At 39.0% G+C, this 10,586-nt stretch overlaps 2 protein-coding genes across 2 annotated transcripts; one reads left to right on the forward strand and one right to left on the reverse strand.

Moving 5' to 3' along the window:
• Positions 1 to 5,347, forward strand: rps17 (ribosomal protein S17). The gene is made up of 5 exons (XM_022759153.1): positions 1 to 68; positions 791 to 942; positions 1,849 to 1,954; positions 3,595 to 3,660; positions 5,223 to 5,347. Exons 1-5 carry the CDS (start codon positions 66 to 68, stop codon positions 5,298 to 5,300), a joined length of 405 nt encoding a protein of 134 aa, XP_022614874.1. The 5' UTR covers positions 1 to 65; the 3' UTR covers positions 5,301 to 5,347.
• A 1,555-nt stretch (positions 5,348 to 6,902) lies between these two features.
• LOC111231878 (cocaine- and amphetamine-regulated transcript protein-like) lies at positions 6,903 to 10,314 on the reverse strand. The gene is made up of 3 exons (XM_022759142.1): positions 10,115 to 10,314; positions 8,805 to 8,888; positions 6,903 to 7,117 (listed from the first exon to the last, which is right to left on the reverse strand). The coding sequence occupies exons 1-3, from the start codon at positions 10,232 to 10,234 to the stop codon at positions 7,010 to 7,012; spliced, it is 312 nt and encodes a 103-aa protein (XP_022614863.1). The 5' UTR covers positions 10,235 to 10,314; the 3' UTR covers positions 6,903 to 7,009.
• Positions 10,315 to 10,586: the final 272 nt, after the last annotated feature.

Below are 10,586 nucleotides of genomic sequence, written 5' to 3' on the forward strand. Positions count from 1 at the left end.
TTCCGTCTGCGCCTTTAAACTTCCACCGGAAGTTAGCTTGTCCTCTTCTACCAGGCCGATCCAACATGGTGGGTAAATGTTTCATGTCCACCTGAACTATCAAACCTAATCCTGGCGTTTTAACGGTGCATATTGCCCGGTTTTGTCCTCAACGGACACCGGACAGTATGTTTTACCGGATCCATGCTGTATTGACGTTAGATGATCCAAACGTAGCGTTTTATTTGCGATATTGTCGCGTTGGGGTGATGCTAACGGAGGAGCCGTTTTGTAGCTGAATGAGCCGCAGTTTTCCCTCGAGTTTTACATGTTTAATTTAACGGGGGCTGTAGACTTATACTGTTGTGCATTGTTTTTTTTTACTTTGTTCGTTTTAACGGTTAAATTTAAATCAACTATCAGCCACTGGGAGTTAGCTGTGGTGGCTAAACAGGGAGTTAGCCACTCGGTCGCTAATGCAGCTCCCGGAGCCTGCGTGCAGACGGTTTAGTGACCGTCTCGAGCAGCGGGAAACGACCGTTAAAGATATTTCCCGGTGTCTCAGCTGAATGATAAATTGTAGACAGCACGCTGTGGAGACGATGTGTATGTTTTTGTGGCTGTGAATATAGTCCGGTAAGAATAACGATGACCGGGTAGGTTCATGTCTACCGGATCATCAGAGTGAGATTACTCGCACGACTGAAGCTGGGTAGACAACGTCGATGCTTCCCAGTTATGATCATGGGAACCTCTTGATATCTGTAAGATCATGACTGTAATGTGTGTGTGATCTGGGGTCTGTCTGCAGGGACGAGTCAGGACCAAGACGGTGAAGAAGGCCGCCAGGGTCATCATCGAGAAATACTACACCCGGCTGGGAAACGACTTCCACACCAACAAGAGGGTGTGTGAGGAGATCGCCATCATCCCCAGCAAGAAGCTCCGCAACAAGATCGCTGGGTGAGTCCATCTTTTTTTTCTTCTTCGGCTGCCCTGTATCGAAAGTGATCATGGCGTCCCTGTCGCCAGGTCATTGATAGTACAGGGAGATAAAGCTGCGAGCCTTTCCCGTGTTTGAAGGATGATCAGTTCCTGTCAGACCCTGGCGCTCTCAGACATTCGAGTGACATCACAGAAAAAATGAACTTTTACCATCAACACTTTGTCACCTTGTCTGCACCAGGTGGTAAGTTTCTCAGTCAGACCTCACAGATGATGGTGGCTCTAAAATCAGTCGGTATTTTTCACTTTCTCAACAGAGAATTTTGAACTTGCTCTTTAATGTTTAAACCCACGACTTTCCGAAGCGACTGAGTGACAAGGCTGAAAAATAAAGTATCCGTCTATTTTCTCTAAGCTTGGCGCTGATTGTTCTTTTCAACCTGTGAGACTAAAAACATGTTTGAAACATCCAGTTTGAATATGCATTACAGTTAAACATGGCTTGAAACACCTTTCTGAGGCTGCTTCAGCTAAACTGCACGTCCTGCTTTAATGGTTTCAGCACAAACATTGTGACCTCATTAGCAGCAGAGTCGTTTTTCAGTCTGACTCAGATGAAAACCTTAAATTCACCATGATACACGGTCAGAGCAAGACCGCCAACTGCAGCACGTCAGTTTCAGACTCAGGGCTCAGGACAGTGAATGTAGCAGCTAAAAACCTTTTGCCCAGTCCTTGTTGCTTTTTGTTTTTGCATTTCTGCAGATCAGCCTTTATAGTGTCAAAGACGACCAGGAAGTTAAATCATGCTTGTGTTCACAGTCCAGAATCAGCTGATGCTCGTCCTCTGTGATGTTGGAGCGACATCCACGTCAGACAGTGGCTTTAACTTGTGTGTGTGTGTGTTGACTGCTGCTCCTGCAGGTATGTGACACATCTGATGAAGAGGATCCAGAGAGGTCCAGTCAGAGGAATCTCCATCAAACTGCAGGAGGAGGAGAGAGAGAGGAGGGACAACTACGTACCAGAGGTCAGTGAAGGCATCACTTGTTTCATCAGACCTCTGTTCAAACTCAGAGTGGATTCAGGCGTGGAGTTTCATCAGGATCAGATAGAAGCTGTTTGTTGTTCTGTCCTCCACATGTTCACCCAGAAACAAACACAGGTTCATTAAACTGGCGAAACTGCTGGTAATAATCACGTCACCACAGTCCAGTGAAAGTTTTGAGGTTCAGTTTCTTTGACGCTGATCAGATGTTGGTGCAGCTGTAATGTTTGAAGCTGGTGTCTGATGGTCCAGAGCTGATGGAGGAACGTTTGTAGTTAATGATCAGGTCTGTTTTCCTGTCAACAAGTGGCTTTTAAATAAAGTTGGCAACATGGAGGCCGGTGCTGTTACAGCTCTGCAGATGTGATGGTTGTCAGTGAGTCACTGTCAGTCCTGTAGTCAGCTGAGGAATCAGGTTACATCTGACCTGTGTGTCACCTTTAGTTTAGAGGCAGAATAAGAAGCGATTCTGTTTTGTGATGAGGTTCTGGTCTGTTTTAGTCCATGTGTGTTTGTCTGTCTCCGTCTTCTCCTTCTTAGCTTAAATTAATGATGTGATGTAAAACTCTGCAAACATGAACCCTGTATCGAAAGTGATCATGGCGTCCCTGTCGCCAGGTCATTGATAGTACAGGGAGATAAAGCTGCGAGCCTTTCCCGTGTTTGTAGGACGATCAGTTCCTGTCAGACCCTGGCGCTCTCAGACAAACCTAGTGATGCATCACTGTGTGTGTGTGTGTGTGTGTGTGTGTGTGTGTGTGTGTGTGAGTGGGTTGGTGGGTGGGTGGGGGGTTACGTTACATGCTCGTATTAAAGTAAAGATGAGCTGTTGAAGCAGGAACAGGAATCATTCGTTGTGATTCCTCTGTGAAAACATGACGGTGATAAAGACACAGTGAAATACACTAAAGATTAAAAAGTCAAAATATGAGGATGAACAGAGAGTTCATTATCTTTAATGTCCACACACACACAACGCCAGGACGACTCTGATCCTGAAGGCGGGTGTGAAACGACTCGCAGTGTTTGAACTTGATCAGTGCCAGATGCAATAAACATGACACTCCTCTGGATTAGATAAAAAAGAAATGAAATAACATTTAAACTGATAATAATGACGGATTCAGAAGGACTGAATGTTCCTTCCTTTGTGTCCTCTCTAAGACGCCGTCTCAACTCGTCAGATATTTTGATGTTATGGAAGTGATTTATAAAAACGTTCCCAGATTTTGTAAAAAAAAAAAAAAAAAAAAAAAAAAAAATTCTTGTTTCAAAGAGAATTAAATTTTCATTTATTCCAAATGTTTCATTACTTTTCATTAGATTCACAAACTAGAGTTTTAGATGTTTCATTGAAGAAGAAAAGCTCAATATTAAAAAGAAAATGGATAAAAATAGAAATGAAACAAAGATGTCAATAACGAGTTTACTGTTCAAAGAGCTTTTAAACACTTTGTTTAATTTGACTTCAGTTCAACAGATTTCATGTTCTCACGCTTCCACGGGTTGTTTTGTCAGAGGTCACCTGAGGTCAAACTACGCTTTAATAGAAAATGTCTTTGTAATGAAACGTCTGTGAGAGGGTGACTGTCTGACTCGTCTCTGTGCTCTCACCTGTCCAGGTGTCTGCTCTGGACCAGGAGCTGATTGAAGTTGATCCCGACACCAAGGAGATGCTGAAGCTGCTGGTAAGTGTCTATACATCTCTATAGGAACCAAGATTTAATTGGTTTGATTTTTAAAATGGAGCAGGAACTCTGTCGAAGGAAACCTGAGACCTCTGGAAGGTTTTTGCTCCGAAACGACGATTATTTTTTAATTTGACGGATTTTAATTGTAAACTTTATAAACAGGTGAAACTAGAACTTGATATAAACCAAACTGATTTTATAGAAATAAATAATATTTTAATGAAGTGTGTGGCTGCTGGTGCTCAGGTGTCTGTGTGTGTTCATATATTTATTAGAGGGAACGTTGAGCTCAGCAGACAGAAACGAAACGACTTGATGAAAGTAAAAACACTGATCAGAGAGAAGCTGCTCCGTCTGAGGCCTCAGTGATAATCGTTAATAATGACGTTACAGCCTCGGCTCTGACCCAAGCTCTTTAACGATGAACAGACGGAAACTCGCACATCACCTGAGGCCGAGAGTTGAACGTCCTGAAGATGAGCTCTTTGTAAAAAGTTTTTCAGAAGCTAAAGTTCATCTGATGAGCTGAAACACTTCAGAGTAATGAGGTCGTTAAAGACGCCGGCCACTGATGGTCTGAAGAGTCACAAACTCTGAAGCTTCAGGAGGAAAGAGAAACTCCTACAGGCACGTCTCAGTGTAAACTGATCCTCTGTATTCTGAGCAGAGCTTTATAATAACCGCTATAAAAACAATCAACAATATATTTTACTTAAAGCATCTACATTAATGTTGCACCATTAATCTGGAACTTTATTATGAGAAATGAGATCAAACTGTAGTTGTAGTTTCTCTGTGGATCCATCTCAAATAAAAGCAGTCGGTGTTATGAACCTGAAACTGTAGAATGAATCACTTCTCTCAGGTCTAATGTCGCCGTCGCTCCATAAATCAAACAGCAAACAAAAGCGATACGCGCTTCACCAGAAAAGCTCAGCTGTTTCTGACACTGACTTGGATCTTGACGTCTCATCATACATCACTAGTGTTTCAACGTTTTCAGATCAAGAATCAAACCTGTTCAGTCATTTTAAAATATATATTATAAAAACTCTCGACTAAATGAATAGTTAAACTTAAAACGACATCCTTAGTTATTAATTAGATTAAAGTTTAAAATGCTAAAATGGTTTCTTCTTTAAACACTTGTCTTTATTTTTCTTCATTAAACTTTAAGATTGTGAGAAATGGAGTTATAATTTATTGAAATAGAGAATTGTCGGTTTACATTCTATCTGATAACGAAGAACTGATTTAAATTAACTCGACTTTTAATCAGCATCTGACGTCCTGATACAGAGCTAAAGCTTAAATTAATGATGTGATGTAAAACTCTGCAAACATGAACCCTGTATCGAAAGTGATCATGGCGTCCCTGTCGCCAGGTCATTGATAGTACAGGGAGATAAAGCTGCGAGCCTTTCCCGTGTTTGTAGGACGATCAGTTCCTGTCAGACCCTGGCGCTCTCAGACAGCTTTTATCTCTGAAACCTGCACTTTCCTCATTGTTCATGTTGGTCCACACCAGTTCTCAGACCAGTTTCTCCCCTGTCCTCCAGGACTTCGGCAGTCTGTCCAACCTGCAGGTGACCCAGCCCACCGTCGGCATGAACTTCAAGCAGCCCCGAGGAGTCTAGACGTCTGTAAAGTATCTTCCTAATAAAAACCCGTTGGGACAAAAACACTCTGCTGTGCAGGACTGGTGATTTGTGGACGTCTCGGTTTCACATGTTTCTACCCTCGAAGCTCCACCGCTGTTAAATTATCTTTTCTTTTCTTCACTGATGTAGAGAAAGACGGGGGAACATGTCTGAATAAATGTGGAGGAAAATGAAAAACAGCTGTTAGTTGTTTGGATTTGTTTCTCACACAGGTGATAATGTTGTTACTGACTTGAAAGAGATTTCACCATCGAGCTCAGAAGCTTCTTCACACGTAGAAACAACCAGAAGTTTAAATTCTTAAATGATCAGTCACATCACGTGTTTTCTACCTGTTGATGCTTTTTATTCACCTTTACTCTGAAGGAATGAAGGTGTTTCACCGTTTAGAGAACTTTTATTTTATTGGTGAAATATTGTGACGAGCCAAAAAACAAATATATCAATAGGCAAACGTACAGATATTATGAAGCGTATATATTTGACGTGTTTATAATAATTACTAGGTAGTGTGATGGTAATTTAGCTGTAATCATTCAATATGCTATAATATATTAGTGATTCATATTAACGTGACAATGAAGAGTGAGGGCAGCTAACGAGGCAGGAGACGGGTGAATGAATGAACAGCAGTGTGAAGATTTAAACTTCCTGTGGTCACTCACCTGTTCCCTCAACTACTTTAAATCCGTGTCACCTGGACAGGGCGCCGCTTCTCCACTCACTCACCGACTCATTTGGCTGATTCATTATTATTGTATATTTATTATTCTAGTCTAAAGTCAGACTGAACCGATTCCCCGTCTCACGTTTCCAACATGTTTGCTGAAAACTAAAGACCGAACTCAGTCCCGCCTCCTATCAGCTGATCATCTGACTCGTCACAATACAAAATAAATCCAAAGTAATTACTTAAATTTCAATTCAAATCATAAACTAGAAGGATTTACATCCGTTCAATAAATTATGAAATTTGTTAAAATAGAATTTACAATAAACATTGACTCTAACAGTTAAATGTGTAAATATATTTTAATCCACACTGAAACATTTTTCTCTCAAACGGAGCTTTTCCAAAAAATAAAGTTCATAAATCTAAAAAGTTAGTTTTTTGTTGTGGACGCGGGTCTTTACTAAAACCTGGACTCAGTCACATACAGTCACACAGTTCATCCGTCAGGCTGCAGACGAGTCTCTGTCCTGAAGAGGGCGCTACAACAACAACATGCTCTGAGGCTCGGGGTCGATGCTGACGAGGCTAAATGTGAAATGGTTCAGTGGTTGAGAAACTCCAGTTTCCTGATGACCCTGAACTAACTTCACCACAGTTTTTAGCAGCTTGTAGGAATCAAAGAAAAGACTGAACCTGGATGAAACATTCAGAAAAATGTAAATATTAAAGGTCATTAAAACTCAAACTCTTATTGTCAATTAATTTATATATAAACAAACAAACGTGTCACTGTTTTCAGCCACAACGAAGCTTCAAAAAGCAGCGAGACAAATGGAGAAAAGAAGATAAAACACCTTTAATGCAACACAAGTGGACAAAAAGATTGTCTTCACTTTAAGGATTTATTCCACTCTAAAGGCTACTTTACATCACAAAGATTTTCATATATATTTATATTTGGAAAATATACATTATTTTTAAAATATACTCTCGCTGTGTGGATGTGATTGGCTCATAAGCACTTCAGCAGGAAGAAGTTACAGAAAGCTCCTCGGGGGCAGTCGCACATCTTTCCGATACGAGATCCTTTCCTGACGGCGCAGTGTTCCCCGAGGTCGCACTGTGGACGAGAAGAGCCACATTTACACACTGTACTCAAACACAACACGACTGTCTCATCTAGAACAACTGGGAAACCCGGAGCTGTGAGTATATGCTGCTTTTTAATACCAGGTTTTTAACTGTGATTTATTGTGTGCAATGTTTTCTTTTTAACTTACATGGACCAGTCAGGATTCATTCGTTGTATTTTTAATTACAATAAAGGCTTTCTATTCTAATCTATTATATTCTACTCTGTTCTACTCTACTCTGTTTTGTTCTGTTCTGTTCTGAGGAACTTTACACCTGTTAATATTTAATTTCACTTCATATTTTAACTGCTGCATCTCAGAGGGAAATGTTGTTTTTACTGCGCTGTTTATCTGAAATCTGCTGAATTAATGTTTTTGTGAATCCATTTTTAAACCTTTGGTATTTATTGATCGTTCATTTATAAATTCTCTTTCCTGTTTTTAACGTCTATTAAAATATGAAATGAAGGAAACACTTTTCCTGTGACATCACTGCTCCCCCACACATTCAAACCACATGATCATAAAATATAATGGTGATCACATGTAGATGCATCGGTGATGTTAAAGCACTAATATAGATTGTAACTGAAGAATTCAAAGTATTTTTCACTTCATTTTGTGTCGCCACCTTGTGTCAAACAGACGTCACTGCAGCAGAGCACCTGACTGATATTTAAATAACATTTAAATATAAACTACATAGACTCCTGTGTACTCTGTCCACTTTATTAGGTACACCTGTACAGTCTAATTAATACAGCTGCTCTGCCCTGAAGCCCTGTGATGATTCATGCTGTCGACACAAAAGAAAACATTCCACCTTAAAAGTTGCCAGTAGCTGCAGGTGGAGAGGTTTTCAAAGATTTTCTTTTTTAAAATAACTGATAAACTGACTGTTGAACTTTAAGTTGAATTTGCTGAATTTAGTTTTATTCTTGATTCTTTATATGAAGTATCACATAATTACAAAATAATACTAATATAATAATAATAATCCTTTATATCTTATTATTAATAGAATCCATCAGTGTTGGGATCTAACAAAGTCGTGTTGCAACTCACTTATTTACAGAATACAATATATAAAATTATATAATATATATATATGTCATTTAACAGGATATGGACATGATGTCAGTATCAGTGTAACCTGTTGTTTTTGTAAATAAATGAGTTGCAACATAAAGTCAGTCTAACATTTGATCGTGTGGTCAGTTATAGTTGACTAATGTATGTAAACTTGTTGCCATGGGAACGCATCATAGGTGCGCTCCAGTACTTATAAACAAGTAAAAGTACTACACTCGTGGTAATATACATAAATATAAGAGAACACGATACAAACAACAGCATCACTGAACGTTACTGTGTTACAGCAGCTCACTGTTTATTCAGCTGTGAATCAGACTGTGCCTTTAAGAAACTAAATACTTTAGTTTAAATAGTTTGACAACAATGTCATTTTTTAAATATGTTCAAAGATAAATGAACAAATCATGAGATAAAAATCAGCTGCTTCAACACAAAGCCGTGATGCGTTCACGAGCAGCTTCAGAGAGTTTGAATCCTGTGATTATTTTTAATGTTATTTCATAACAAACCTCAAACTTTTTCTCTTTGAATGTGTCATAAATGACTTTAATCCACGTGTCTCCACAGTGTCTGACTCACAGAGGGGACCTGTCCATACTTCTTCTCCCAGGGATTAATCCTCTTCGTCTGCAGCTTCTCCAGCACTTCATGCAGAGCGCCGAGCTGCAGGAAGAAACAACACAAAACACGTCAGACATAAAGCTGACAGGTGAGAAGTCAGAGGATCAATTCGATCAATTTAAAGCCTATAATCAGAAAATCATTTTCATCTTCACTGAGCTGCACGTCACCGACCACCCACTTCTCAGTTTCACTTAATATGTGTCGTCACATTTTTACAAACTCTTCATCAACCCAAAAGTTAAATTAGTCAGATGTGTCCTCGACATCATCACTGCATCACATACAGACACTATGATCAATTACACTCAGTGTCCACATTATTAGGAACACCCAGCTGAAACCAGTTTCAGTTTGTGCTGCTGTTGATTCGTGTTTTTAATTTTATATTTGAATTTTCTGCTTCTTTATAAGTCAACATTTATTGAACAGTTACTCTAAAGATTTAAAAACCTATAACAAGCATTTATTCTTCTACAGTGAATGAAAACATCTAACATTATATACACTTGTAAAAATCAGCTGCGACATATGTGCCTATATGGAGAGTGACGTCACTTATACTATTATCACATAATATATGCATCCTCCGGATATATGAAGATACAAGTTTATAACATATATAGGATACCCACAGTAAAACATTTACATATATTAAAAATATCTATATGATGATTTTTTTATATAATATAACATGTTGTGACCATATATGTTAACAGTATATATTTAATTTATATATATGCACGTTTATTAAAACAACATACAGATAAAAATGTTTTTTCTCATTAATTTCTCATTAATCTGAAACATGTCTGTCACTATTTATAACATCAACATATACTGACAGTGTATGGGATGGATATATTTATGTAACATATCTCACAATACAATCATACATACATAAACATACATATTTCTATGGGATAGACATATATGTCAATATATGAAATAGTTCCAATTACTAATAGGTTAAATTTATAAGTTTTACATTTTTGTTTTTATTTTATATGAACATATATGGTGATTTGATATATGTACATATAACATTTTCATAAGGCGTGTTAATGCATCAGTAATAATATTCAATTCATTATTATTATTATTACAGTTATTTCCTGCAGAGACATAGTTTGAACATATGCCACATATATTTTATTTATTCTATTTAAATAATCATGAATTAAAAACGGAATAATAAAAGCTAAAGATAAAAAGTAAGAAATATGAAATAATTTAAGTAATAAATAGAAACTCAGAGTCAGACCCACCAGTCTGTTTGAGTTGTACCGGTAGTCCTGGACCTCTCTCTCGTCCCTCTCGGCTTCCGTCCTTCCCGCCGGGCAGAGCGCGGACAGCAGCGCCGCGCACAGCACAGCTCGCGCCCACATGGTGCCGAAAACAAAGCGGAGGAGGGAAAAAAAGTTCCACGTACCGCGTTCCGCGAGCTGCTGTTCACCTCTCCTCCAGGTGTTCCTCTCACGAGCTGCCCGCCACCGCGCGGGATGTTTGGACGAAACGCCCCGCCTCCTTCAGCCTCCGGATGACGTCACTATCCCCTAATGACCTCAGCTGGATGGACGGAGTTCTTCATTAAACGTGAAGCGGCTGCGTCATATAAACAACAACGTTTTCCCTCTTAATTAAAAAAGAAATTAAACTGTAACATGTTCTCAAATCCTTTTCTTTAAGTTAAAGTACAAATACTCTAGAAATACTGCATTTAAGAAAGAAAGTATTCAG

Source organism: Seriola dumerili, unplaced genomic scaffold (genome assembly GCF_002260705.1).
Source record: "Seriola dumerili isolate Sdu_G_001 unplaced genomic scaffold, Sdu_1.0 BDQW01000320.1, whole genome shotgun sequence".
NCBI lineage: Eukaryota > Metazoa > Chordata > Actinopteri > Carangiformes > Carangidae > Seriola > Seriola dumerili.

What these genes read in the sequence shown, in the direction of transcription:
- rps17 (XM_022759153.1), top strand. An exon ending in CTCCGCAACAAGATCGCTGG is followed by an intron (nt 943 to 1,848) that starts GTGAGTCCATCT and finishes CTGCTCCTGCAG; the next exon opens with GTATGTGACACATCTGATGA. An exon ending in GGGACAACTACGTACCAGAG is followed by an intron (nt 1,955 to 3,594) that starts GTCAGTGAAGGC and finishes TCACCTGTCCAG; the next exon opens with GTGTCTGCTCTGGACCAGGA.
- LOC111231878 (XM_022759142.1), bottom strand. Translation starts at nt 10,234, where the DNA reads ATGTGGGCGCGAGCTGTGCTGTGCGCGGCGCTGCTGTCCGCGCTCTGC. An exon ending in GGTACAACTCAAACAGACTG is followed by an intron (nt 8,889 to 10,114) that starts GTGGGTCTGACT and finishes TTCTTCCTGCAG; the next exon opens with CTCGGCGCTCTGCATGAAGT. An exon ending in AGTATGGACAGGTCCCCTCT is followed by an intron (nt 7,118 to 8,804) that starts GTGAGTCAGACA and finishes TCTCGTCCACAG; the next exon opens with TGCGACCTCGGGGAACACTG.